Source organism: Pseudogymnoascus verrucosus, assembly GCF_001662655.1.
Source record: "Pseudogymnoascus verrucosus strain UAMH 10579 unplaced genomic scaffold scaffold_18, whole genome shotgun sequence".
Lineage (NCBI taxonomy): Eukaryota > Fungi > Ascomycota > Leotiomycetes > Thelebolales > Thelebolaceae > Pseudogymnoascus > Pseudogymnoascus verrucosus.
This window is the reverse complement of record NW_017263669.1, coordinates 106,406-131,941: the sequence shown is the minus strand read 5'-3', so window position 1 is coordinate 131,941 and position 25,536 is coordinate 106,406. Positions and strand designations below refer to the sequence as shown.

Below are 25,536 nucleotides of genomic sequence, written 5' to 3'. Positions count from 1 at the left end.
GGTGTGATGCCGTCTGGCCGGAAATTTTGTGCTTTCTGCCGCCGGGTGAATTTCTGCGGTTGCCGGTGGAGTGAGGTGAGGGACTGGACGTGGTATTGGGTGTTTGTTCGCTCGAGCGGATGGGATGGGTTGGAGGAGGGTTTGTTTCGAGTTCTGTGCTTACTGTGTTTGACTCTAGATAGTATGCCGTAGATGGTATATTCAATAAGCTGTTATAGGAGTTATGACTGAAGCACAATTATAGAAACTACTATAGAATTGTCGGGTCGTAGTATAGAATAATACAATAGAGTAACTCCGTAGATTGTTGTTAACTCTGCTGCCTAGAATGTACTGCAATATGGCAGACATCAGATGATGACAGACATGGATGTCGTTGGTTGGTGCCAAATATAGAACAGCATCGCGATCCTAGTCCAAGCCACTCAGGGGATAGCGGCCTTTCAAACGACACCTCCCGTCTCCCGTAGTCGAACCCCTGTCCCTGTCAGTGTCACTGTCAAAATGTTCAACTTCTGGTACTTCGACCACGCTCTACGGTGTTTCACTCTCTCTACCTTGCCGTAATTGACGCTTACACGCTCACACGCTGGCACACGCACGAAGCGATCAGCATGTACTGTACGAGTATGTACGAATTATGTACGAATATACCCAGAGCTGAGAACGTGTGGGTGGATGGATTGCTTGTTGTGTCCAGCCGTGCATGTGGATAGTTGCCAAGTAAGGTACAGCACAACACACGCAGCGCACCAAAAGTGTGTGGGGATGGGATGATGGGAACAACTCCCCGGGATGAGAATCCTTCGAAGAACAAACAAACACTGCTGCACTGCATGCCATTGCACCACGCTGCGAGGGGCTGTTTTGACGGCCCGAACATCTCACAATGTTTGATGCTCCTTTGGGTTGTGAAGTCGGGTCCTGAAGCCGAGTACTGATGCTGGACTGCTCGTGTCTAGAATATGCACGCCGCTATAGGATTCTACCCGTGGGATTCACTGCCTGCGTGCGCATGCGAGTAAGTAAGGAACCCGCGCGGGATTCCTTTGTGTATGCTTCATGGGATTCATGGCTGGGTCTTATTGTGCTTATTCTGCTACGGACCTGGGCTTTATTCCAACGGCCACAGCCTCTGTACAGTACTATCAGCAATCGATAATCGAATCGAATCGAAGATCTTACAATCGACAATCGACAATCGACAGTCCCGTATTACTGTACTCCCCGCTGGCGCTGTAAACTCTATCTATACCTACGGTGCATGCTGCTTACTGCTTATCATGCCTCACGCTGTCGATTCGAGACCGCAGACAACTGATTGTGCTCGTTGTCGATAACCAGTGCCCTAATCCTGCTCATATCGCAATGCTACGCTGGACGGCTAAGTGAGACTTTCTAACAAGGTACTTCCACCACCACCCAAGGAACGTGCGTTTCAAAGTACCCACTCACCACCACCATCTTCAAGTCTTCAGTGCATGTACCCAACTACCAACCCTTGCTTTTGTTCCATCCTAATCCCATTCCCATTCCCAATCCCATTCCCATCCATCTCCATTCTGCACCTCATCCTCCCCTCAATCCCCACTACAATCTTTAATCTATAATCTAAAATAACCGCAGGAGTAGTCGATATTCTACGAATTACTGCATGCCTATTCTAAATATGCTCACATTTCTCTTGGCTTGCAACACAAGGGCCGAGGTTGAGTACCACGTCGAGTAAACTACTCTACTCCGTATGCAGTACACTGGGTACAGAACTGAACAAAAGGAACAAAACAACAAACCACAAGAGACACTTATTATCACACAGGGATCTTAGATCCTAGCTCTGTACAAGGTATGCACTGTACTGTATTGTACTCTACATGCTTTGCGTCTCCCGACTAACCATCTCTATCCATCTTAGTATGGTCTTATTTAAGACGCGTTTAAGCGCCGAGGAATACCGCCTATACACCAATCGCGGTCCTCACCACACCGAAACATCCCAACATCCCCCTCTTACTCGCCCTCATCTTCACCCTCACCAATGGACAAACCCAGGGATCTTAGGTAGGTTCCTACAAAAAAATCTCTTGATCTCATTCTCCCCAACATCACCCATCCCACCCCACCCCACCCCCATCCCCTCCCTCCTCCTACCCCCCCCTCCCCTACCCCCCCCTCCCCTACCCCCCTCACCCCGGCATCGTTGCACCCCATCGCCCGGTACATATCTTTCTTTGCTTTGGCCAAGGCTCGGTGGGGAAAAATAAGGACCCCAAAGAGACTCGACTTCTTCTTCCTCTCTCCATACTACCTCTCCAATACTTACCACTCTATCTCGTTCCTTCCTTCCGTTCAAAATCGTTCAGCAGTGCGTAGCAGCGCCCCCAGATGTCCGCTTCTTTCTGGTCATACCGCCGCAATTGCTTGGTATTCAATCAATCTTCCTTGTCTCTGTGACATTCTTAGTAACATTCTGGATCTGCGTTCCGCTCTCACTATCTGTTCTTCCTCTTCCATTCGTCGAGCTCCGAATATCTATTCCCGTGGGGCTGAAGGAGTCTATCCCGCCTCGGTCTTCCTTCGTTATCGAAATAAAGTCTCCAATCGCCCAGAATGTCTAGTCTACGAGATATAATGGACGTGGATGTGGAGCCTCTCGAGTCTCAAGCCATCCAAAGATCAAGAGACATCGCGCTCCTTCAAAACCAATCCCTCGACACACGACCAACGAATTCATTGTCGAGGACAGAACGAAGCACTACACAGCGGTCCGTTAAAAGGAAACGCCCAACCCGCATCAGCAAGCCATCATCGTCGGCGGGGTCATCACGTTCAGGCACAGCACGTCGGCGCAGTAGCGGCGCCACAGAGTTGATGGATCCATCGGGTTACGGGCAAGGCGGCTCGCAAAATAATGCGAGACCGTCGTTACCGCGCGGGCTCGAGGCAGATCAACCCGTCCGATATACTCCAGTCACTGGACGTGTGAGCAAGGCAAAGAAGGGCCAGCCCGTCCATGTCTGTGAGCAATGTGATGAGCCAAAGGTAAGTCTTTATATGATGACATTGATCTACTCATGCTGACGTTGCCAGGCCTTCACTAGAGCGGAGCACTTACGGTACGGATCTCAAATAGTTGAGACAGATAAGGTTTACTGACGAATCTCACAGACGCCACCAACTAAGCCACGAACAAGCAAAGCTTCCGTGCACATTTCCAGATTGTGAGAGGGTCTTTCACCGTCCTGACCTTCTATCTCGGCACATGAGCCGGCAGTAAGATATCCAACACCCGTCTCGAGAGCTGAGCTAATAATGAAGCAGTGAAATCCAAGGTGATGGGCCGTATAGAACCAGCGACTACAAGCCCATCGACAACGAGCAGAGATCACGATCGTCGTCGACATCCAGCAACCCACGAACACCACCGCAAAAGTATTCGCCGCAGCGGCCCAACATGAATGCGCCCAACTCCAACTATGCATCTCCCAACATCCAGGCTCCCACGGCGAATGCAAGTGCAAATATGCGCCTGTCTAAAGAATACGAGCCCATAATGGGTTCCTTCCAGGCGGTTAACGTCTCAGAATCCTCCAACCAACGACCCCATAGTCGCACCGACGGCTCCGAGAGCTCTGGTCTCCAATTCTCCCCCGCGAGAGGCTCCATGACCTCCCACGCCCTCAACACCAGCACCTACCACACCATCCCCATGAGCACCAACATGACCTCTGACTTCCTCCTCAGCCACCCCTCCACCCTCGGTCCTGCCTTCGAACAATCCACCTACTCCTCCTTCGCCTCAAACGTATACCCCGGCTCTGGCCCCGGCGACATTCCTCCACTCACCCTCCAAGTCCCCGACCCCGCCTATAACCCCTCCCTCGCCTCTCCCCCCTACAACTCCTCTGAGTCCAACTGGTCCACCCCTTCGGACGTCTCGCGCCAAGGCACCGCATGGCCGCACGACCGCGCCCTCCAAGCCGGCTGGGCCGCTGCTGAGTCCCACTCCACGGCCGCGCAGCAGCAACAGCAGCCTCTGTTTATCGCGCAGAACATGAATCTCCTCCGCCAGCAAGGGGGCCTCCATGTTGTTCCCGAGCAGTTCCAGGGCCAGTTTATGTCGACTACACGGCAATTCGGCAATTCCATTGTGACCTCCCAGCCGATGGATGAGCAAGGTGGCGTTGAAGGGGGTGGTGATATAGTAAGTCGTGCCCGCTCCGCGCGTAACCAGGAGTTGAACACTGAGGCTAACGGTGCCCGCAGTACAGCCAAGATGGATCAGACGCGAGGGACTTCTCGCACCAGCAGCATGGTCAGTTTATGGATGAACGCCTCTATGGCTATACGTAAGGACAAGGGCTCATGTGGACTCGCAGTTTTTGGCAACAACTTCTACCAGGGCCTTTAAGCCTGGCTTTCGATTTTAATAACTGCCGAGTCAAGCAGCGACATCTTTTTTATTAAAGAATAATTTGTTTGAGAGAGGAGAAATTGGGGGTGGAAACAGACAGACCAGATGAGACAGACGAAGACAGATGAAGATGGGACAGGAGTCATGATTTTTTTGGATGTTTTTTTTTGGGATACAGCGTACGCACAACCTCAAACTTCACCACCACCGCCGCCACCACAACGCCTTTCTTCTAACCTAATCCCGACACCTGAAACGGCATAATGACTACATTTTTTAACGCTTCAATTAAACAACTCTGCTTCTTTGCTTATTGTTTTTTTGGCTTTTAGTTTTTTTTATTACTATTATTAACTTTATACTTCTTGCTTCCTTGCTTCTCTCTAAGTGCTTTGTGGTTTCGTGTGCTTCTATCTTGGCGCTTCCTTCCATCTTCTCATGATGATTCTTGTCTCCCGATCGCCTTATTTTTATCTCACTTACCGCTTGGTGCTTTTGCTTGCATACCTGTTTTGCTATGCATTTTTGGTTTGATTTTTCTGCGAGGATGGCTGGGGAAGCGGGTGAGATGGGATGGATGATGTGAGATGAGGCATAACGCCGACACTAGGGTCACGTACAAAAAAAAAGACAGACATATAGGCATCGTGGAGGACAAACGGATAACAAGGCGGGGAATATATCCCAAAAAGTTATACACAGCCGATGCAGCGTTGCGATGGTGGGCCCGCAGGTTTAGGTATGCGATGGATTAGCACAGCGTGTATGGCTAGCAATAGAAAAAGTTGATCTTATGAGCTAATCTATATAGGCCTAATGAACCAACTGATAAATTTGTACATTACCCGCTGTTAAGTCGAGCAAAATTTAGGAGTACAGGTAAAACAGGAAAGGTCGTAATAGTCGTATAGGATACCTCCAGGCCCAGCAGCATTTTGATCGAACGCTCTTGCCCCATACTTTAAGTTGCAGTTAGCTCCCTTGATAAAATAGAAGGCCGTGCAACACCCAGTTGCGACGCACTGTGCAGCGCAAGCTTCCATAGAGCCAACCTGTGGAGAACCACTTGTGTAGGCAACTAACGTCCCAGATCCTTCTAGGGCGTGCGAGGTCCCCCTTTGCCCACAAATAGCGCTTGGGGGTGTCGGTGAGACTAAGCCAGAGACTGTTTTACAGGGAGATGTAGAGGTCGAGGTAGTACGTGGCTGTAGTGGTCGAGGACGAGGCCCCGATGTTGCCGTCTGCGTGTCAGTGTCCGTCTCGATAATTGGATCGTTCTCCCACCCTGCAACAGGTCCAACACAGTAAGTCTTCCCTACGGCCAAACTGCCAGTACAATCGTTGAGATTCAAGCTCGGGTTCACCTGAAGGAACAATGCGATATATATCGCCTCCTTGACACAGATCGTAGCGCAAGTTTCGCCAGTAGCTGCTCCGTGGTACTTCCCGCAATTAAGCGTCGTGCCAGTTGCCGTCGTTGCGTTTGCAGGTGGTAGAGCCAGATATTGCGCATATCCTTTATTATAACCAGGCGCAATACTGATACCAGGTACTGGTGCTGTCGCAGTAACGGTTCCGCCTTGCGGCGTCATACAGAGGATAGAACCGTATGCAGGAAGACTCGGATCAATCTCGTACCTTGAACAACCATTTACTTCCGGAGGACAATGGGATTCAAATCATCCCATTTATGACCGCATTTTCGACTATGAGGACGAGGAAGATTGTGTTAATCCAAGGGTTGCTCATATTGACCCTACTAGACTTCCAATTATGTTGCCGCAACCTCACTATTTCCAAAGTAAGTGAGAATGTTAATGTTACCGACAGATTTTCTAACTTACCTAGCTAAGCATATCATCGAGTTTCAAGGGATGAATACTTTTTTTCACTATCTCTCTAACAGAACTATTGTGCCCGGCACCACCTTAGCGGTTACCCCCTACGATTTCTTTACACAGGGGTTTAATTCGGAAATAATCCCCACGACCTCCCCCCTCATCACCCCAGTACAAAGTCAGACTGCAAATTTGCAAATACCAAGTGATAGAATCATGGAGGCCCTAGGTAGCACATGGAACCACGGAAACTTTGTTCTATTACGAGACACAATTAATGGCGCGAAATCCCGAGTAAGCCTAATAGTCTTATGTACGTTGCCTACGCTAACCATTTTATTTTAGTTATGGGCAGGTGTCAATTCCACTTCTGACGACAAAATGAATGATGCTGTGCGTAATAAGCCTGGTACAGCTCTCAGCTACATCCGAAGAGTACGTTTGCGATCCCTTCCATACAAAAGTTACTAACCGAACAATAGGTAATTGCTGTTACACACTACTTAAACTCCCCTATTGTAATGAGTCGCCTGCAGCAGCTCTGCAACCTTATCCGCGAATAGCTCGTTATGATCGAAGATGTTTGGCAGGCCCCCGGACCTAATAGGGATCTCTATTTGTCCGATTCATGGGAGGCATTTATTTCTTACCAGATGCCGAAAATCGTTGAGAGGGCTAATAAATTTGCGGACGACTGGCTCAGGGAACTAGAAAGAGTATACAACGCGCGGCCAGCTAACGATCCTGACAAGGCATTGGTGTTGCAGAACGTTCGAACTTTAGATGTCTATCGTGTGGAAATGGTGGCAACTGGGCTTCATGTCGCGGGATATCCATGAGTTTCTACAAAGGATTATTAGAACATTAGACTTCAAAACCTAGAACTGTACCTCTAAGTTCTCTATCCACAATCTACTAAGTAATGGTACCCTGCTTTTTTTCTAAGATGATGCACGTCGGTTCCCCCAACTATGGGCAGAGTGGACGTTTAGATCCAACCACTAATTGTGTGCAAAGCGAATGGTAGCTCCGACGATTAAGAGCCTTTGCAAATCCGTCTTCTGAATGAACCATGGCATGCACGGCTGCTGGGGTTAAATTTAGATATCGATAGTAGTATAGATTCATTCTATCTACAAGTTGTTTTCTATCTTCCTAGCCTTCCGCCGTTTCTTAACTCATCATTATACAAACCCCACAGTTCTTCACATTCCACGGGCCTCCATCCGTGATACTGTGACACTCGCCGAGGTGGATCGGGTACACCATTCCTCGCACCAAGCATACTAGGCTCATTTTCATCAGTCTCCCAAATATCACTGTGCCGCGGCCAATCAGCATCCACACCCTTCACGCGGCCATGCTGCCCCCACTTGAAAGGCCTTGAATCCAAATGCATCATAGGATCATTCGGCATCGCCCGGAGCTCCTCCTCCCTCAAACAATACATCCCCCTCTCCCGAGGCTCGCTATTCGTCATCCAGCTCAACGCCTCAGCATCTATCACTAAGCAGATGGAACTCTTCGGATCCTGCGCAAGATGCGTCATTGGAGTAGTGTGTTCCGTCTCCGGATCATAGCTGATACGTTGCAATTCCAGGGCTTCATGAAAAATCGCGTCCCGAAAATGGGCGCGGACATCTTCAATGCTGGCCCCATCCCATACCTCGCGGTCTTCAATCACGAGGGGATCATACTGGTCCTCCACTTGATCGCATGGTCCGGCATTTATTAATGGCCGAGGAGTATGGCCGTGCTTGACTTCATAGGCGCGAATCCTACGGTTAGTTCGGAGCTCGTTGCGTAGAGCGGTCGCAAGGCAAGTTTTTATTTTCTCGAGCGCAGAGAGGAACTGGGAGTCTGATTCAGGCGTGTAGACTGTGCGGTAGATGGTAAAGCCCCATTTTGCGTCGCGTGGATAAAGACGCTGTAGAAATTCGCGGCAGGGTCTGGAGGGTGTTAGCTGTTTGGATATAGGATTATGTGAATTAGAACTGTCTACCTGATAAACTCGCGCCTGTCATAGGTTCGGTACAATGCATTTGAGGCGTCCGTATCAGATCCATCTGGTAGTTCCGCGAAAGTAAAGCGCGACATATTTACAGGCGTAGAGCGATTGGACTGTAGTTGACTGCAAACGTAGTAGGATCAGCGAAGGTGATCTTATAAGTGTTTATTTGGTTATAGTATAGGTTCATTACTACGTCGATGTCAAGAAGGATTTAAGGCCTCTTAGTTTGCTACGCCGCATGACATGGGTGAGAACACTAGAGCGGAAAATAGACAGGTAGTTGGTAGTATCATAGATTCGGAGCTAGGACGACGGCTTTTGGCTTTTGGAAGCAACAGCTCCAACACCACAAAACGGGGATACTTTTACCTTTATTAATTTCATCCTTAGATTGCCTCACCCGTTAGTTTTATAACCTCGTACCAACCACAAGAAACTTGCAGTCAAACCCAAATTACAACTAGAAGTAGTGTCATGATTAGATAAAATATCCCAAAAAAGTTAATTGAAAGCTTGTTCCACTTTGATGAACATTGATTTTCGAATCTTTGTAAAATAAATATTTGTACAGTACAGTACAGTTACTGACAGATTGTTTCACTGTGATGATCATTGATTTTGAATGTCCTAGGATAAATTTTCATATAGTTACTGACAGAAGCTCGGTCGGAGCGCCCATGCAAACTACATGAACTTCGTCGTGAAACTACTATTCATCACTCGCAATCTCACAAGGCGCGGAGTGAATGTACATGGCCACCACAACTCTTTTTCCTGTTCAGCCCAACACCATCCATATCCGTATCTCCTACAAGTACAGCATTTGCCCTCTCCCTCCCTCCCTCCTTCAAAAACCTTTCGCTTTTCGCAAAAACAAACCACAGCCCGGCGCCCCAACTCCATCCCAGCAGCACCATAAAAAACGCCATTTCCCACGCCACACACACGAAAACTCTCCATCTATCTCCGATCACTAAACGCATCTCGTCCTTGCAACCTCGCATCCCTCTGATCCCCTCCCCTCTGATGATCCGGCGGTCCCTGGCTACCACCCCCCTGTGGCGGCGGAAACCCCCCACCCTGCTGTGGCGGTGGGAATCCTGGGAACCCACCCGGCGGCGGTATGCCCCCAGCCGGAAACTGGAAATTCGGCGGCAACGGCGGCATCCCCGCTGGAAACCCTCCAGGCGGCGGCGGGAAGGGGAGTCCACCTGGTCCTCCGGGAGGGGGGAATGGCATGCCCGCTGGGAAACCTCCTGGTGGCGGGAAGGGGAGAGCGCCGGGTCCGCCGGGAGGTGGGAATGGTAGGCCTCCTGGGGGAGGGAAGGGAACGGGCATTCCGTTCGGGAGGGTAGGTGGCATACCACGGCCGAATGGGGGAGGTGCGCCACCGAAGGAGGGGCCTCCGGGGGGGTGGGCGAGCATGGGGTTTGAGGCTGATTGGCCTTCGGCGGCGTAGGAGGAGGTGATGGAGTCGATTACTGATTGGGCTTTTTCGTGGCCGATTTCTGTGGAGGTGGGAGTTAGCAGGGGAGTTCTGGAGGTTGGGGGGGGGGGGGGTCGAGGAATGGGGGCGGGGGGGGAGGGCGTACGTTGGTAGTAGTCGACGACGTTGCGCAGGTGGTTGCGGCCCGTGTTATGGGCTTTGCGCACGCTCATGGAGTCGTGCGTGAGGTAGACATCGCAGTAGTCGCCTGGAGGGTTAGAACGAGGTTATGGAGGCGAAACGATTCCAAGCTTCGCGCGGTGGGTGTAGGAGCTTACAGAAGACTAATTCCGGGTTAGCAAACATCCATACATGGATCGCGCAGGAGTAACTTACATTTTGGCATCTTTGCGGCGTTGTGGTGAGCTTGCTGAAGCTTCAATTCTCGATTTTGCTGAGGTCAAAGAGGTGTTGAGTTTAGCCTTGCGTCGAGCGAACGTGAACTTGACGCGGAACGGGGAACAAACTGCACACGTGACACCCTTACAGGGGTGAACCAACCACGTCGCTTAAAGTTCCTGGCACGTAGCTCTGGCCGGATCTCCTTTCCCCAAGCCCCATGCGACAGTCCCCCGAACGACGACAACTCACCATGGCGTACCCTCAATCGATACTGCGCGTGCTGTGCGGGCTTGCGCTGCTGCTCGCCTGCGCTGAGGCGCTGCACTTCGACCTCATGGCTGTGAAGAGGCATGATTCTAAGAGCGAGAGGTGCATCCGTAACTTTGTCTCAAGGGACACACTGGTTATGGTCACGTCGACGATTAGTGGGCATAAGGGAGATGGAATGCAGGTTAACATTCATGTGCGTATGGCCGGTGGTAGGGGGATAGGAGAGTGGCAGCTGCTGACAGAATGTAGATCAAGGATGCGGTAGGGAACGAGTACGCGCGTGCGAAGGACGTTGCGGGCGAGAAGAGGATGGCGTTTACGTCTCTGGCGGACTCGGCGTTTGATGTCTGCTTCGAGAATATCTTGTACTCTAGTATGTGCAGCCCCAGACTCCCCGGATCCCGACGCCATGATTTCTAACGAACCCCTCCAGACACTGCACCCCAACCACACACCAGGAAGGTCGAGCTCGATGTTGACATTGGAGCGGACGCCAAGGACTGGTCCGCCATCCAGGCCACGGAGAAGCTCAAGCCGGTCGAGACCGAGCTGCGCCGCATCGAGGAGATGGTCCAGGAGATCGTGAACGAGATGGAGTATCTCCGTACCCGCGAGCAGAAGCTGAGGGACACGAATGAGAGCACAAACAACCGCGTGAAGTGGTTTGGCTTTGGCACCGTCGGCATGCTGGTGGCGTTGGGAGCGTGGCAGATTGTCTATCTACGGGCATACTTCAGGTGAGGATTGAATTTGGTGGAATTGTTGCCTCGTATGATTTCTTACTAACTGCGACTAGGTCGAAACATCTTATTTGAGCGACCTTTTACGATAGTGTGTTGGCGAGTAATGAGATATGGCCATATGAGGTACAGGGTGTGTTAAAATACCGGGGGACCAAGAGGGCATCCAGGGGGCGCATTGTTATATATACCAATGGAGTCAATTGAAACATTCCATTTATCTAGTCGGCATGAGCCGATTGTCTCTATGGGAGTGTTCTAGCTTACCTATCCACCAACCTTCGCCTCGCCAGTGCAACAAGCATGGTATTCATCCCGACGTTTGAATAGTACCTTGTGAACATGTGACGGATGATGCAGTGACAGTTGGCACCAAATGTGTATTGATCCATTGGGTGCTGATGACCCAATATCGACCCGGGTAACACCACTTTGCCCGTCATTTATAACACTAGAAATTTTCACATTTTGAGCATCGAGGACGACTTGTTATTGGAGAATCCATTCATATTTTCATAAAAAAGCTGCAAATGATAAATGATAACAGGCCCTATCCTCCCAGGATAGAGCCCATCCCCGACGAGACCAACTATCGTAACATCGTATAATCGTAACACGGTATCAGACCAAAACACTATGCCATACACGAATGATTATACACCAGAAGAAGCGAACGAACTTCAAAATGCACACCCCCATTACAGCCTTTCCCTCCTCGCGTGTCGTCCAGTGCCATCCATGTCCCGAGTATCAAATAAAACCAAAAAAAGAGCGTTTCCATTTCGAAAGAGAAGAGAACCAAAGAAAACAGCCATAAACAATATCGTAAATCGAAATAATCGCATAAAAACCCCAAGTTGGTCTGAACCGTTGTTTATATCCCCCCGCCCTTAAGCTCCAATCAAGCGCCTAAACAAACCTTTAATCGGCCCCTGGCGCATCTTCTCCTTAACATCCTGATCCATCGTCGACGCCCTCCTCTTCCGCCTCTCCTCCCTATGACTCTCATGCCTCTTCCTCCTCTCCTCCTCCCTCGCCACATCATCCGGCCCCGGCTCCCCACCACCGGCCTCCTTCTCCTCCCTCGCCCTGCGCTCCGCCCGCCTCTCCGCCTTGCGCTTATCATGCGCCTCCTGCTCCTCCGGCGTTCGCACCTTGCGCGAGCGATCACTCCCATTATGCGAGCTCTTCGGTCTATCCGCCGGAGAAGCAGCATCCTTCTTCCGCCCCCCCACCAGCTCGCTCTCGCCCTTAATCTCGCGATCCATCTCGCTCTCCGCCTTGCGTTCGCGCCCAATCTCACTCTCACCCTTGAGACTAATCAGATTCGGCTTCTCGGCTGCGTCGACGGCGCGGCTACTCTTCCCATCACTGCGGTTGGTAGTACTATGGCGTCTCCTCCTCTCCCTATGACTCGCCCTCGCAGCATCCTCATCAGCCTTCCTCTTCTCCTCCCTAACACGCAGTTTATCCTCCTCCTCCGCCCTCCGCTTCTCCTCCCTCAACCGTCGCCTCTCCCGCCTCTTCTCCTTCTCCACCCTCGCCACCTCCTCCGCCTCCTTCAGCGCCGCCGCCGCTGCCGCCTCCTCCGCCTCCCTCTGCGCCTTCTCTTCCGCCTCAGCAGCCTCGCGCTCAGCTGCGCGCTTGGCGCGTCGTTCCGCCTTCCTCGCATCATGCGCTGCCTGCTCCTCCGGCGTGCGCTCCCTCCTCACTTCTCTATCCCGTTCTCGATCCCTTTCCTTCTCCTTCCCTCCATTCCCCATGCTCATACCCGAATCATGGCGTTTGGGTAGTTTAGGCTGGAGTCCTTTCCAGAACTGGGTTATGCTCGCGTCACTCTCGCGGCGCTTGCGGGGAGCGGCTTCGGGGGAGGGAGGGGGGAGGGACCGGTCTTTGTCGCGGGAGGAGCGGGAGTGGTGGTTTCGGGAGGAGTGAGAAGAGGAGTGCTTGGAGCGGCGCTTGGAGGAGGAGGAGGGTGGGACGGCGTCGCCGGGTGGCTCGGTTGACTCTGGCTCTTCGACGATGGCGCGGTCGGTTATAGCTTCGGGAGCTGCTTCTTCTGCTGGAGCTGGTTCTTCGGCTGGAGGTGCTTCCTCGGCGGGAGCAGCCTCTTCAACAGCAGCGGCTTCCTCGACAGGAGCGGCTTCCTCGGCAGGAGCGGCTTCTTCAGCAGGAGGTGCTTCCTCGGCGGGAGCAGCCTCTTCGACAACGGCAGCTTCCTCAGCAGGAGCGGCTTCCTCAGCTGCCTCTGCGGCAGGTGCTTCTTCAACAGCAGCAGCCTCTTCAGCAGGAGCGACCTCTTCGACAACGGCAGCCTCCTCAACAACAGCAGCCTCTTCAGCAGGAGCAGCCTCTTCAACAGCAGCAGCTTCCTCAGCTGGGGCTGGTTCTTCGGCCGGGGCGGCCTCCTCGGCAGAAGCGGCTTCCTCAGCTGGTACTGCCTCTTCGGCGGGTGCTGCTTCTTCGACAGGTGCAGCTTCTTCAGCCGGGGCGGCCTCCTCCACAGAAACTTCTTTTTCAACTAGTGCCGCCTCTTCGACTGGTGCAGCTTCCTCGACTGGTGCTGCCTCCTCGACTGGGGCGGCTTCTTCAGCGGGGGCAGCTTCTTCAGCTGGAACGGCTTCTTCTACCGGTGCTTCTTCCTCAACTGGAGCAGCCTCTTCGACTGGAGCGGCCTCTTCAGCAGGGGTAGCCTCTTCGACTGGTGCTGCCTCTTCAGCGGGTGCCGGTGTGGCTTCCTCAGCCGGAGCTGCTTCTTCGACTGGTGCAGCTTCCTCGGCTGTAGCTTCGTCCTTTGGTGCTTCCTCAGCTGCTACTTCCGCGGCGGGTGCGTCTTCGGCAGGCGCTTCTTCGGCTGCAGCTGCTTCTTCAGCGGGTGCATCTGCAGCAGGCGCTTCTTCAACTGGTGCAGCTTCCTCGGCCGGTGCTTCTTCCTTAGGCGCTTCTTCGGCTGGGACAGGTTCTGCTGCAGCAGGAGCTTCTTCAACCGGAGCAGCTTCCTCTGCCGGAACAGCCTCTTCGACTGGAGCAGCTTCTTCAGCGGGTGCCGCATCTGCAGGTGCTTCCGCAGCTGGTGTCGCATCCTCAGCAGGAGCCTCTTCAGCAGGTGCTTCTTTTTCGGCAACGACTGCCTCTTCGGCTGGTGCAGCTTCTTCTGCAGCAGGTGCTTCTTCCGCAGGAGCATCCTCGGTGGGTGCTGCTTCTTCAACTATAGCCTCCGCAGCTGGTGCAGCCTCTTCAGCCGGTGCCTCTTCGGCCGATGCCTCTTCAGCTGGCGCCTCATCCTTTGGCGTTTCTTCAGCTGGAGCTTCGTCGGCTGGTGCTGCCTCAGCCGGTGCCTCCTCCTTTGGCGCTTCTTCGGCTGGAGCGTCGTCCTTTGGTGCTTCCTCAGCTGCTACTTCTGTGGCGGGTGCCTCTGCAGCTGGCGCTGCTTCTTCAGCTTTTGACTCTTCAGCAGGAGCAGCTTCTTCAGCCTTGTCCTCTTCCACAGGAGCTTCTGCTTCCGCAGGCGCTGTTTCAGCTGGTGTTTCTTCGGCGGGTGTTGCTTCGGCGGGTGTTGCTTCGGCAGGTGCTTCTTCGGCGGGTGTTTCCTCGGCGGCAGGGGCTTCTGCTTCAGTTGGTGTTTCTTCGGCCGGCGGCGCTTCTTCGGCGGCGGGAGCCTCTGCTTCAGCTGGCGTTTCTTCAGCGGGAGCTTCTGCAGCGGGAGCCTCTTCAGCAGCAGGTGCTTCTGCTTCAGCTGGCTTTTCTTCAGCGGGAGCTTCTGCAGCTGGTGCCTCCTCAGCGGGCTTTTCTTCGGCTGCGGCGGCCTCTTCGACAGGGGCCGCCTCTTCAGCGGGTGCCTCTGCGGCAGGTGCTTCCTCGACTGGAGCTGCTTCTTCAGCGGCGGCTTCATCAGGCTTATCCGCCTCAGCAGCTGGCTCATCGACAGCAGCAGCTGCTTCCTCCGCAGGCTTCTCCTCGCCCTTCTCCTCCACAACAGCCTCAGCCTCAACCGCTACTGGTTCAGCAGGAACATCCCCGCCCTCGTCATCAGCGGCAGCTCCCTCCTCCTTCTCATCGCCGGCGACAGGCTCATCGCTCTTCGCGGCATCTTCTTGTCCCTCAGCGGGCTTCTCATCTTCTGCTGCTGCGGGAGCGGGTTGGTTATCGTCGGTATTTTCTACCGAGGGCGTCTCGTCGGCGGGTGCGGGCGGTGCGTCTTCGGTGGGGGTCGTGTCGTCACTTACGGGTGCGGGTTCTGGGGTGACTTCTTCGGTGGGGGCGGGTGCTTCTTCGGCGGGTGTCTCTTCGGCGGGAGGAGCTGCTTCGGCAGGGGCTGCTTCTTCTGCTGCCGGTGCTTCCTCGACTGGTGCTACTGCTTCGGCGGGAGGCGCGTCGTCTGCTGGTGCTTCTTCGGCGGGAGCTGCTTCAGCAGGAGCTGCTTCTTCTACTGGTGCTGCTTCCTCAACAGGGGCAGTTGCATCAGCAGGGGCCTCCTCAACTGGAGGATCACCAGCTGCCTCATCCGCTGCTCCACCACTCTCCTCGACGCCATCCTCCGGAGAAGTAGCAGCCTGCGCGCCTTCATTATCCGAAGCATCACCTAGCAGTAGCTTCTGCTTCTTCGCCGCCGCCTTCTTCTTCTTATTCTTATTCGCCATTGGAGGGCCGAACCAGTGGACAGTCTTCTCCTTCTTCTTCTTAGAGTTGCTGTTTCCCTTGTGGGAATGTGATGAGATGGCCGAGTTTGGCGGTTTCGGGTCGGGTGATGATGGTGGTGGCTGTTGGTCCTCGGTTGGTTGGCTTGGGGCTTCCTCTATGATGTCTTCGGGGTTGACTAGAATTACCTCTTCTGCTGCTTCTGGGGGAGCGTGTTGTTCTTCCTCGTGTGGTTCTGGAGGGTCTCCTTCTTGTTGTTGTTCTTCTGGGGAGTCGATACTGTGTCAGAGAGTGCTATATCTCCAAGGTTGATAGCCAAACTCACGTCTTTCCTGCTCGAGCTCGAGCTCTTCCTTCACTCTCGCAGCTTCCAATAGCTCAAGATCGTCGGCGTTGCCCTTGAAGGTGATGGGCTGGCTTACTGCAGTGTAGAGCACTTTAGACGGGCTGAACTGAGTCCTATAAGGACAGAATGAAATTTCCATACTGGAAGTGGAGAGAATCTCAGACTTGTGCTTGAAGTTACCTAGTGTAACCGAGAGCAAATAGGTATGAAGAAGCCTATGCTTTTATTCCCATGCGCTCGGCGCGCCTCTCAGTGTGCCACTCAGGAATGCCGTTGCTGCACCACACGGATGCGTGGACGCTGTGTAAGTCAATGAAAAGGGTCGGGTAACATTGGGCGTGTGCCAGCGGTGGGTGTGGCACTGAGAGAGCAGAGACGTGGAACGAAGAGAGAGGAGTGTAGGGTGATGTAGGTGAGGTGAGAGCGCTGTGATTGCTTGCTCGAGATGAAAGGGGAGGTTGAGCGACTTGTAGGGTCCAAAGGACGCAAGTAGCCAGGTCTTATGGATTGGCGCATTGGGGGGCGAGGCATATGGGGCATGATGGGGGGCATATGGGGGGGGCGAGGAAAAACGAGCATGGGGAGACGGAAAAGAGAGAGCAACGGGCACCGAACCCACGATGTCCTACCTTGGTAATCTGGAGATCAATCTGTTGATAATCGTGCCTGACTTCGATTGGACGAAGCGGACCCATTGGGCCACGTCGACAGCTTGGTAGGACTTTGTGCATTTCTGCCATCATATTTCCTTCTGGCACGGACAATTGAGACTGCCCTCCCCCTCCGTCATGGCGACATACCTTTTTTCCCTTTCGCGCCGGTGCCCAACATGCGCGTTAAGCCGGAAAGCGTTTGGGCATGCTGCAGCCCGAACTGTGGCACTGACTGCAGTTGAGGTCATTGGGAGTGCATCGCAAGAGCCACAGTACAGTACAGCAACTCCACGGGATGGGGCGTGCACGCACGGCGCATGGTTGCGTTTGTGCTCCATGCCCGTTGGTTGGGTAGAGATAGATGAACTGGAGAAAAAGAACATGAGGAAGTGGGATGGGGGGAAAATAGGAATTTTCATTGCATGTCTTGTTCCTGGATTGGACGATTGAGACAGCAGGGTTGTACCGGACCGGACCGTGTGTGGTTATTAGAGTGCAGGAGAGATGGTTGGAATCGGGGTGGTCGACGTGGTTCGCCTCGAATTATCTTTGGTCTGATGGTCGCTCGGCAAACGAGTTAGAAGCTGCATAAACGGACGAGGCGTACTGTGCTTGCATATGTATACTGTGCATATAGTCAGTAAAGTCAGTTATGTAGAGGAGGTTACAGTACGAGGATGGTATAAACAAGCACAAGCATGATCAAAGTGAAGCGACGACGGCGTGGGGGAAGAGGATAGCATGCTGTAAAATACCGTGCAAGTAGAGATGTACCCTATAACAGCGACTGATGGTGACTGATAGTGACGGATGATGCTATATTCACTCACTGTATGTACTATGACATATGATAAACCGTATAATTCAACCCCACGAGCACCACACTCAAGCACACTCATAGTGTAGTCACAGTATACACGTCGATATTTCTATCTTCGGATCGAATCGGCAGCGAACACACAGCTCCCCGCAGCCACTCACTAAAATCCCAACAAACACACGAGTGCATACTGTAGTTATTTCCATACCGTACCGTGCTGTACTGTACAGTTATACTCTAGCCACTGTAGCTGTAGACAGAGAGAGAGAGATCAGCATATACCACCAGCTGGGCAAGCAGGGGCGTCGGGTCCCAAGTCAAAAATAGTCTCGTGACCCAAATCTGACAACACACACTTACTTCACGCCTCCTCTCTCCTCGCTCCTCGCTCCAACCATCCCCTTACTTCGTGCTTCTCTCTTACAACGACGCCCCCACAGACAACGGACACTACACGTGATATACCACCATAGACCATACGCTGCACCTTCATGCTTCTCTCCGTATCTTTCCGCCTCCCCTTACTTCGTGCTCGAGTCCTCCCCCTCTTTCTCCCTTCCCCCCACAGATATCCGATATCCCCCACACCACAGACACCCATCACCACGGATATCCCACACAGACTTCCCCACAGACAACAAACATCACACGTGATACATTCACACACACACACACATCTCACACAGCACAGCACCATCCAGCTAGATCATAACGTTTAACTATCCCAACATGCTAACCATAAGCCACCCTCCCCACCGCCTCCCTTCCCCCTCACCGTCTCCTCTCCTCCCAACAAAAAGCCACGCGATATCGAAATGTATAAGCCAACCAGGCCAAACTAAACCCCCCACAAAAAAGCACAACAACAACGAACTCCATCTGCACAACACCCCCCCCCCCTTCCCCGCAAAGAAACGAACCTTCCCCAACTCTATCACGGACCCAGTCCATGAACCAACCACTCCCCTCTCGAAGAAAAAAAACGGCAGCCTCCCTCCCCTCCCAGTGCAATGCGTACGCGGAATCAATAATATAAAATAAGAAGGGTTCAAAAAAAAGACTACCATCTCTCCGCCTCCGCGTGCGTGTGTGTGGGTGTGTACGGTGACTGTGGTGGTGTAGTAGTACTCGTATTGTATTAGAAAACTCTCAAACTGCACAGGACCACTCCCTACATCGCCATCTCCGCCTGCAGTTTCCTCAGCTCCTCTTCCTCGTCCTCTTCCTCCTGGCGGGCGGGCTGCTTGTTCTTCACTAGGGGGGTGCGTTAGTCATAGTTCAACAGTCCAACTCTATCCCAACCTCCAACCTGGACTCCCCGGGGACAGGAGAAAGTGAGGGTAGAAAATGCGGGGGGTACGTACGCTCTCCATTCACCGCCGCGGGCAACCTATGGATCTCATCCGACACCGGCACCGTCCCTGTCTTCAACATCTTATCATCCAGCTGCTCCTGCTCCATCTCCGCCAACTCATCATCCAGCTCCGACTCATCAATCGTCTCTCCAAGCGGGGTATTCGTGATCGCATTCGCGATCTCCTCGCCCAGCGCGTGCTGTTCCCTAAGGTCCTCCCTATTCGTTCGTTAGTACTCAGTCTCTAACCCCGTATCCAAATCCAAATCCAACATCCCATCCAGTCATCTAAAGCAAATCGGCTGGGGGGGAAAGCCAAGGGGGGGTGAAAACGTACATGGTCTGATCCACAACATCGATATTCAACTTCCCATGAATCTGCTTCATGGCCTGCCCAGCCTTCTCCATCGCCGCCAGCGTCTCACGATTGATATTCGCCGCCTCGATCGAGTAGATCTGCTGCTCCAGCGTCGAGATCTGCGCTAGGGTCTGGTCGAGCGTGTGTTCATGCTGCTTCTTGCGCTTTAGCGCTGCTCGTGCCGCTGTGCGTGTATTAGCATTCCGTTCATATATCCATTTTCCCCATCATCCCAACCATCACCCCCATCTCAACCCAGTATACCACCTCACCCCCCTTCCCCAACCCAGCGCGGGCGTCACAGTCTCACACAAAGAGAAGGTGTGAAAGAGAAGGCTGCGTTTACGTACCATTCTTATTAGTAGCAATACTCCTCCTCGCAATCCCATCCTGCTCATCCATCTGCGTCTGCAAATGCCTCTCCCTCTTCTGCAACATCTCCAGCTGCGACCTGAGTCCCAGAATCGCATTCTTAGGCGTGTCCTTGCGGCTCTGCGCCGACTGTCCGCCGAACCAGCCCCACATGCCTGACATCCTGCTGGGTCGTCAAGCTGGTCTGCTGAGTCGTAGTGTGTAGGTAGATAGTCGTGGTTTCGAGGATGTGTAAAGGCGAGGGCGAGCGTTTTCTGTCAGGGCCGTGGTGGCCGAGAGAGGGCTTGTTCGTAGATGTGCGTTGTGGCGACGACGGGTGGTGGATGGCGGGGTACCACTTCCTCACCCTTCTTTGACAAAATCCTTCGTCTTCTCAGTATACCTCGTTCGACAACCTTATAAAATAACTCTTCTCGCCGTCTCAAACAAGTTTTGCCAAGAGTAGGTGCGTTTCTTAGGTTTCTCGTCGTCGTTATCGCAATAGCAAAGGCCCGGTTTCTAGGTTGACATATTAAGATGGAGGTGCTGCTTGGATGACGATGGCGCCGCTAGGGACCGGGTTGGATTAGCGCCGCCACTTCTCCGGTTCCGCGTGGTGCGTGGGGGTCATGTGATCTAGGCCACCGCTTTTACAACTTACAACTTACAACTTTACTTTCTAACTCTTTCCAGTTTGGGAGATTAAATAGCAGAGCAGCGATGGCGAATTCGGGACCTCCTCCGGCGCGGTTATGTGCGCTTTCTGATTTATGGGAGAGGGGGGTGGGTGAGAAGGTTAGGGTGCTTGGGTGGTGAGTTTTATATTTATACTTGTTTTCTTGATAATTAAATTCATATTTATTTATTCCGTCGATTACCCTCCAAACCCAAACCTCTCATTATGATACACACTTTACACCACAAAAGAAGAGATAAAAAGAGATATATAATCTTGCTCTACACTTCAATTTCCACTATCGAACTTCAAATTTCCAAGAAAGCTAACCCCCTCAACCAGTATAACAAACTACAACACCACCACCGCCATCCTCACCCTGCACCCTCCTCATTCCCCCTCCCCTCACTCCTCCACCTCCACAGCCACCACCCCCCACAACCACACAGCACAAATCGATCTCTCCCTCCTCCTCTCCTCCACCCCACCCCCCGTGACTGCGATCGGGGAATGGGTGAACGTGATCGGATACATCACCTCGCAGCAATCCGCTCCCTCCGCTCCCCCCACCTCTGCTGCCCCACCTACAGGGCGAGGAGAAAGAGGAAGTCGGAGAAGGGGCGGGAAGGAGGGAGGGAGTGATGGAGAAGAGACTAAAGGGGAACATCACACGAGCATCCAAGCCCTCCTCCTCTGGTCGGCTGGGGGGTTGAATGTACAGGAGTACGAGGAAGTGGTTCGGGATTTAAAAGCCGAGCGCGAGAAGACCGAGACACAGATTTAAAGAAACCCGAGAAAAGGTGGTAGTATAAATAATCTAACTAACCCAGTCTCCTCCTCACCGATCGATGCATGTCCCAAAAATGGCCCCCATCTACGTCCCGTCCGTCCATCCACCTCACTTCAGCTCAGCTCAACTCAGCTACACCACCCGCCCCGAGCTACCATGATCAAAAACAAGCACAAAGCACAAGCATAGTCGAGCAAACGACAAAAAAAAAAAAGGAGACCAGCACAGCACGGATGGAATGGACAACGACCAAAATGATATGATAAAACCCCCCGAAGAATGAGCGAGCCTAAGAGCCTAACGAACAAACAAAAAAACACAAAGACGACCGCCTGATCCAATTCCAATTCCAACGACCCTCTCCCTCTCTCTTCCCCTACCGGGAAATCCGATTATTATACAACCACTCCCCCCAACCCTAGCCAACTAGCCAACCACCATGCATCCCCCCCAACCATCCATCCACCATGCACCCACACAACCACACAACCACCCATCTACAAATCCTTCAACTTATCCTTCAACTTCCCAAAAAAGCTCCTCCTCTTCTTCTGCTGCTGCTCCTTCGCCAGCGCCGCAGCCGGGCTCCCACTCGAGCTCCCAGCAGCAGCCGCCTTCGTCGCCGCCACCCCAGCCGTAGAATCCTTCGCCGGGGTCGGCGGCGCCACAGCCGCAGCACCAACCGACGTCGCGGGCACAACACCGCTCGCTACACCAGTAGTAACAACGGGGCTCGTCTGCTTCTCAACCGGCTCACTCGTGCCAGGCGAAACATCACTCAAATCGCTCACCACCGACTCCTTTGGTAGCTCCGCCTGCCTGCCCACCTCCTCCTCCGTCACCGCAGCCACCACAGCAGGGGACGCGAGGACCGGCGCAGCAGTAGCGACAGCCCCGCCCGCAGCAGACGAAGGCGCACTCTCCCCCTTCGAAACATCCGTCGGCACCTCCCTCAGCAACTCGCTCTCAACCTCCTTCTTCTCCATAACCGGAACCTGATACGCCGCCGCCTCGGGGCTCTCATGGGCAGCACTAATCGACTGACGCACCGTCTCCGGCACCACATCCGACTCAGCCGGGATGCCAGCTACAGACTGACGCTTAGCAGTCTCATTGATATTCGAGATGGACTCACGAATCGAATCAGGGATCGGGATCGATTTCGACACCTCGCTCGGATTCGGCGCATTCGCCACAGCCTCCGAGACCTTCCCCTTCGCCGCGGCCCCCACCGCGAACGCAGCACCACCAACAGCCACAGCCGCCGCGGCGCCAGCGCCGAACTTGGCGGCGTCGTGGGACTCCTTGGTCGTGCCGTCGGAGGTGACGGGGGCGAGCGGGACGCCGGAGAGAAGTTCGCGCTCGACCTCCTTCTTTTCCTCGACTTCTTCGGGGACGGCGCTAGCCTCGGGGGGGAAGTGTGCGGCTTCCTGGCTCTCCTTGACGAGGTCGGGGACGCTGCTTCCTGTCTTCTCGAGGGGGACGGCGCCGGCTAGCGCGGCGGTGGTGGCGCCGGGGCCGACGGATTGGATGGTCGCGGCTTCTTTACCCTTGATGTCTTTCTCGAGGGGCACGGCGCCGGCTAAGGCAGCAGTGGTTGCGCCAGGGCCGACAGATTGGATGATCGGGCTAGCGTCGTAATTTCCTGCGCCGCCCTCGCCCATTGCGAGGCTGGACTCGGGGATGAGACCGCCCTTGGATACGGAGGGGAGGTCGAGGACACCAGTTCCCTTTGCGTTGCGCTCAGCCTCGGGAGTGACGACTGGGGGCAGGAACGGCGCGGTTCCGAGACCGCCGCTGTTCTCGTAGGACTCCTTGTCTGTCCTGACGGTTGAGGCGATGGTGTTGCCAGTGATCGTGCTTGGGTTGGGGACGGGCTCGCCGGGGGCGAGGGTGATGGGGTTACCGCCGCCGGCGGTGGCGGGGATGGGGTTCACGCTGTAAGTTGGCCCCTTGGCCAGGTCGGCTGCCTTGAGCTCCTCGTCGTCGTGGACACCCGAGGCGATGGTGTTGCCGTTGATGGTGCTCGGGTGGGGGACAGCCTGGCCGGGCGCGAGTGTGATGGGGTTGCCGTTGCCGGCGGAGGCGGGGATGGGGTTCACGGAGAAGCTCTCTGGTTCTGTGGCGGGGGTTTCGGGGAAAGCGCCGGGGAGGGCGCTGGAGCTGCCGTTCTCTTTTGGCACGTCCTTCGCCAGGGCGGCGGTGGTGGAGTTGGGGGTGACGCCGGACATGAGTGCGGCTGCGGCGGGAGTGTGGGTGTGTGTCTTGATGCGGTCGGTGGTGAGGTAGTTGTTGAGGTTGCCCAGGTTATCTTTCTCTTGCGGCGCTGTGTGGTCGGTCACCCAGTTGCCGTCGACTAAGAACTGTAGAAGGTAGAAATATCAGTATTTATGATTCTCGAGCAAAGCAATGAGTGAGTCAATGAGGTGCTTTTGGTGAGAAACAATGGTGGCTGGGGCGAGGAGGATAAGGGTACAGTAAGAATGAGGGGTCGAGGCGGTCAATGGGAGCTAAGGGAGCATTAGGCGATCCATGGAGGAAGGCCTGCATTGGCATGACGCCTTGGTTGGCTTCGGTTGCACCCCTCACCAGGGACGGCGCATCGCCCACCCAGCCAGCTGACCGGACATGGACTGGACTGGGAACCCCACCAGTACGGCGGTAGCCAAATGCGATCGCGATCATCGGATTTGGCAGGACGGAATTTCCCCAGAAGCTGTCTTTTCTTTGGACCGCGACCCCGCTGGCTTGTTATCGCGGGTCAATTCTGGGCATTGCAGAATGCGCGCGCATTGGGGGCGGAATACGTCATACATACACACTAGAGTATGTAGTTTTGCGCCAAAACGCCGAGACAAAAAGGCCCTTGTTCAGCGTACCAAGGCGGCCGGCAGGCATGCGTGTGCGCAAATACTTCTTAGCCACCGTAATTCCGCGAAGAAAGGCTGTATGTATGTACAATTGCATACGTACAGTACAGTTACTTGCGCGGTTCCCGGTTGGTAAGCTTGTGCCAGCTTTGCCGGCCGGACCGTAGTAGTATAGTAGACTGTGGCTTTTTGCGATTCCGTAGCTTTCAAAAACTACCTGAAGCAGAGGCGCGATCTCTTGTCTTGTTGTTTTTGCGCCTGATGTGTCGCAAAGAGCTGGAATTGCGCTGTTCTCACCTTGTAGTATATCTTCTCTGCCGCGCTGGGCAGCGTAACCTCCTTCTCGAAGATGTCGCCCTTCTTGTGTAGCTTCTCGGTCTGCGCCCAGTTGTCGAATGTGCCTGTGACGATAACCTCGGAGGCCGGGTGCTCCCTATGCGAAGAAATCGAGTTAGAAGTTGACTTCCAGAGCTAATTGCAGCTGGGGAAACTGCGGAATTTCCTTTCTTTCTGCGGGTGGCGAATTTGGGAGCGAAAAAACTGAAGCTGTTCGCGACCCTCGGCGGGGGGAGCAGCGGGAAGATAGGGACGAGCTTACCACTTGAAAACGAAGGTTCCCATGGTGAGGACGGGGGGGGGATAGATGATGCTCGTGTGGTTTGATCGATATGGATATCGCTGTAGTTGGGGGACGCGTGGGAGGGATGAATTTGAGGGATTGGGAGCTTTATGGGAGAGGAAGGATGGAATCGATGATGGGAAGAAGGTGGCAGAGTAGTACTGCAAGGTTGGTAAGTGTTGTTGGTGTTGGTAGTACTGGGTAGGCAGCTGGTGGTGGTTTGGTGGTGGTAGGTGGTGGTAGGTGGGTGGGTGGCTGATGGGCTGGCCAGGCGTGGGAGAGTGGGTGGCGTTGGGTAGATTGGCGTTGGGAGTGAAAAAAAATAGATGGGGAGAGAAATCAAGGCACTGGGATGGATGAGGCGGAGACAGTTGGTGGTGGTTAATCGTCGTAAGTAGGGAGAGTAGGATAAGGACTCCTTTTCTCTCTTTTTTTAGAGTAATAGGCAGCACTGTATGGTGCCCTTTCATATAAATTGTAGCAGCAGGTGGCAATGGCAGACTGAGATGGAGTTAGAGGGAGACTGGGAAAATGGGAGGGTGAGGTGAGTCTACGGTCCAGTACTTATGATAAGGCGCGATAGAGGGCGCGATGAGGGGTATCGTGCATGTACCATGTTTCTGTCTCACCCGATGTCCTACGCGTCGTGGACCGCGATATGGGGTGAGATAGTGACGCGGATTAAGGGTGCATGTGGGATTGATAATGTCTTTAGAGGAAAAGAGCGCTTATGGAGTGTATAGAGTGTATGAGTGTATGAGTTTATGGAGTGTATGAAGTGTATGGACTATAAGACAGTTTGGACCATATAGACTGTATAGACCATATAGGTGGCATGGTGTGGGATAGGATAGCACGGTTAGTGGGTACAGAGATTGTTGACGTACGGAACAACAGAAGGTCCTGGTCCTAGAGAGAGCCGATGGAACATTCTATACGCACGCCCTGAGCTGGTGGTGC

General features: G+C 53.6%; 10 protein-coding genes across 10 annotated transcripts; 4 read left to right on the top strand and 6 right to left on the bottom strand.

Annotated features, from left to right (window-relative positions):
- Positions 1 to 2,576: 2,576 nt before the first annotated feature.
- Positions 2,577 to 5,051, top strand: VE01_04648 (uncharacterized protein). The gene is made up of 6 exons (XM_059463638.1): positions 2,577 to 3,042; positions 3,091 to 3,116; positions 3,169 to 3,273; positions 3,322 to 4,204; positions 4,267 to 4,315; positions 4,380 to 5,051. The coding sequence occupies exons 1-6, from the start codon at positions 2,611 to 2,613 to the stop codon at positions 4,409 to 4,411; spliced, it is 1,527 nt and encodes a 508-aa protein (XP_059319741.1). The 5' UTR covers positions 2,577 to 2,610; the 3' UTR covers positions 4,412 to 5,051.
- Positions 5,052 to 5,373: 322 nt separating this feature from the next.
- On the bottom strand, positions 5,374 to 6,006 carry VE01_04647 (uncharacterized protein; the record flags this gene model as incomplete). The annotated part of the gene is made up of 2 exons (XM_018274117.2): positions 5,374 to 5,655; positions 5,751 to 6,006. The coding sequence occupies 2 exons, from the start codon at positions 6,004 to 6,006 to the stop codon at positions 5,585 to 5,587; spliced, it is 327 nt and encodes a 108-aa protein (XP_018130941.1). The 3' UTR covers positions 5,374 to 5,584.
- A 181-nt stretch (positions 6,007 to 6,187) lies between these two features.
- Positions 6,188 to 7,091, top strand: VE01_04646 (uncharacterized protein; the record flags this gene model as incomplete). Its single annotated transcript, XM_018274116.1, has 5 exons — positions 6,188 to 6,215; positions 6,263 to 6,546; positions 6,598 to 6,687; positions 6,735 to 6,770; positions 6,816 to 7,091. The coding sequence occupies 5 exons, from the start codon at positions 6,188 to 6,190 to the stop codon at positions 7,089 to 7,091; spliced, it is 714 nt and encodes a 237-aa protein (XP_018130942.1).
- A 267-nt stretch (positions 7,092 to 7,358) lies between these two features.
- Positions 7,359 to 8,434, bottom strand: VE01_04645 (uncharacterized protein). Its single transcript, XM_018274115.2, has 2 exons — positions 8,255 to 8,434; positions 7,359 to 8,201 (listed from the first exon to the last, which is right to left on the bottom strand). Exons 1-2 carry the CDS (start codon positions 8,347 to 8,349, stop codon positions 7,400 to 7,402), a joined length of 897 nt encoding a protein of 298 aa, XP_018130943.1. The 5' UTR covers positions 8,350 to 8,434; the 3' UTR covers positions 7,359 to 7,399.
- Positions 8,435 to 8,847: 413 nt separating this feature from the next.
- VE01_04644 (uncharacterized protein) lies at positions 8,848 to 10,165 on the bottom strand. Its single transcript, XM_018274114.2, has 4 exons — positions 10,086 to 10,165; positions 10,028 to 10,033; positions 9,856 to 9,957; positions 8,848 to 9,771 (listed from the first exon to the last, which is right to left on the bottom strand). The coding sequence occupies exons 1-4, from the start codon at positions 10,093 to 10,095 to the stop codon at positions 9,224 to 9,226; spliced, it is 666 nt and encodes a 221-aa protein (XP_018130944.1). The 5' UTR covers positions 10,096 to 10,165; the 3' UTR covers positions 8,848 to 9,223.
- A 144-nt stretch (positions 10,166 to 10,309) lies between these two features.
- On the top strand, positions 10,310 to 11,421 carry ERV25 (vesicle coat component). Its single transcript, XM_018274113.2, has 4 exons — positions 10,310 to 10,554; positions 10,611 to 10,734; positions 10,795 to 11,098; positions 11,158 to 11,421. The coding sequence occupies exons 1-4, from the start codon at positions 10,342 to 10,344 to the stop codon at positions 11,174 to 11,176; spliced, it is 660 nt and encodes a 219-aa protein (XP_018130937.1). The 5' UTR covers positions 10,310 to 10,341; the 3' UTR covers positions 11,177 to 11,421.
- A 180-nt stretch (positions 11,422 to 11,601) lies between these two features.
- On the bottom strand, positions 11,602 to 17,200 carry VE01_04642 (uncharacterized protein). Its single transcript, XM_018274112.2, has 3 exons — positions 16,715 to 17,200; positions 16,065 to 16,385; positions 11,602 to 16,004 (listed from the first exon to the last, which is right to left on the bottom strand). The coding sequence occupies exons 2-3, from the start codon at positions 16,222 to 16,224 to the stop codon at positions 11,992 to 11,994; spliced, it is 4,173 nt and encodes a 1,390-aa protein (XP_018130938.1). The 5' UTR covers positions 16,225 to 16,385; positions 16,715 to 17,200; the 3' UTR covers positions 11,602 to 11,991.
- Positions 17,201 to 18,138: 938 nt separating this feature from the next.
- On the bottom strand, positions 18,139 to 20,177 carry SNF7_2 (ESCRT-III subunit protein snf7). Its single transcript, XM_018274111.2, has 4 exons — positions 19,621 to 20,177; positions 19,250 to 19,454; positions 18,923 to 19,131; positions 18,139 to 18,812 (listed from the first exon to the last, which is right to left on the bottom strand). Exons 1-4 carry the CDS (start codon positions 19,802 to 19,804, stop codon positions 18,730 to 18,732), a joined length of 681 nt encoding a protein of 226 aa, XP_018130939.1. The 5' UTR covers positions 19,805 to 20,177; the 3' UTR covers positions 18,139 to 18,729.
- A 114-nt stretch (positions 20,178 to 20,291) lies between these two features.
- On the top strand, positions 20,292 to 21,707 carry VE01_04640 (uncharacterized protein). The gene is made up of 2 exons (XM_018274110.2): positions 20,292 to 20,433; positions 20,640 to 21,707. Exons 1-2 carry the CDS (start codon positions 20,342 to 20,344, stop codon positions 21,079 to 21,081), a joined length of 534 nt encoding a protein of 177 aa, XP_018130940.1. The 5' UTR covers positions 20,292 to 20,341; the 3' UTR covers positions 21,082 to 21,707.
- On the bottom strand, positions 20,973 to 24,620 carry VE01_04639 (uncharacterized protein). Its single transcript, XM_018274109.2, has 3 exons — positions 24,556 to 24,620; positions 24,255 to 24,390; positions 20,973 to 23,450 (listed from the first exon to the last, which is right to left on the bottom strand). Exons 1-3 carry the CDS (start codon positions 24,576 to 24,578, stop codon positions 21,585 to 21,587), a joined length of 2,025 nt encoding a protein of 674 aa, XP_018131037.1. The 5' UTR covers positions 24,579 to 24,620; the 3' UTR covers positions 20,973 to 21,584.
- Positions 24,621 to 25,536: the final 916 nt, after the last annotated feature.

Bases quoted from the DNA above. Each gene is read 5' to 3' on its own strand.
- VE01_04644 (XM_018274114.2), bottom strand. The intron at 9,772-9,855 runs GTACGCCCTCCC...CCACCTCCACAG, and splicing joins CGTCGTCGACTACTACCAAC to AAATCGGCCACGAAAAAGCC.
- VE01_04645 (XM_018274115.2), bottom strand. From the start codon at position 8,349: ATGTCGCGCTTTACTTTCGCGGAACTACCAGATGGATCTGATACGGAC. The intron at 8,202-8,254 runs GTAGACAGTTCT...AACACCCTCCAG, and splicing joins GACAGGCGCGAGTTTATCAG to ACCCTGCCGCGAATTTCTAC.
- SNF7_2 (XM_018274111.2), bottom strand. From the start codon at position 19,804: ATGTCAGGCATGTGGGGCTGGTTCGGCGGACAGTCGGCGCAGAGCCGC. The intron at 19,132-19,249 runs GTACGTTTTCAC...ACGAACGAATAG, and splicing joins GATGTTGTGGATCAGACCAT to GGAGGACCTTAGGGAACAGC. The intron at 18,813-18,922 runs GTACGTACCCCC...GCACCCCCCTAG, and splicing joins CGCGGCGGTGAATGGAGAGC to TGAAGAACAAGCAGCCCGCC.
- VE01_04639 (XM_018274109.2), bottom strand. From the start codon at position 24,578: ATGGGAACCTTCGTTTTCAAGTG. The intron at 24,391-24,555 runs GTAAGCTCGTCC...TTCTTCGCATAG, and splicing joins GGAACCTTCGTTTTCAAGTG to GGAGCACCCGGCCTCCGAGG. The intron at 23,451-24,254 runs GTGAGAACAGCG...TACCTTCTACAG, and splicing joins CAGAGAAGATATACTACAAG to TTCTTAGTCGACGGCAACTG.
- VE01_04640 (XM_018274110.2), top strand. From the start codon at position 20,342: ATGGCGAATTCGGGACCTCCTCCGGCGCGGTTATGTGCGCTTTCTGAT. The intron at 20,434-20,639 runs GTGAGTTTTATA...CCCCTCAACCAG, and splicing joins AAGGTTAGGGTGCTTGGGTG to TATAACAAACTACAACACCA.
- VE01_04642 (XM_018274112.2), bottom strand. From the start codon at position 16,224: ATGGAAATTTCATTCTGTCCTTATAGGACTCAGTTCAGCCCGTCTAAA. The intron at 16,005-16,064 runs GTGAGTTTGGCT...TCGACTCCCCAG, and splicing joins CGAGCTCGAGCAGGAAAGAC to AAGAACAACAACAAGAAGGA.
- VE01_04648 (XM_059463638.1), top strand. From the start codon at position 2,611: ATGTCTAGTCTACGAGATATAATGGACGTGGATGTGGAGCCTCTCGAG. The intron at 3,274-3,321 runs GTAAGATATCCA...ATAATGAAGCAG, and splicing joins TCTCGGCACATGAGCCGGCA to TGAAATCCAAGGTGATGGGC. The intron at 4,205-4,266 runs GTAAGTCGTGCC...CGGTGCCCGCAG, and splicing joins TTGAAGGGGGTGGTGATATA to TACAGCCAAGATGGATCAGA.
- ERV25 (XM_018274113.2), top strand. From the start codon at position 10,342: ATGGCGTACCCTCAATCGATACTGCGCGTGCTGTGCGGGCTTGCGCTG. The intron at 10,555-10,610 runs GTGCGTATGGCC...GACAGAATGTAG, and splicing joins GAATGCAGGTTAACATTCAT to ATCAAGGATGCGGTAGGGAA. The intron at 10,735-10,794 runs GTATGTGCAGCC...GAACCCCTCCAG, and splicing joins CGAGAATATCTTGTACTCTA to ACACTGCACCCCAACCACAC.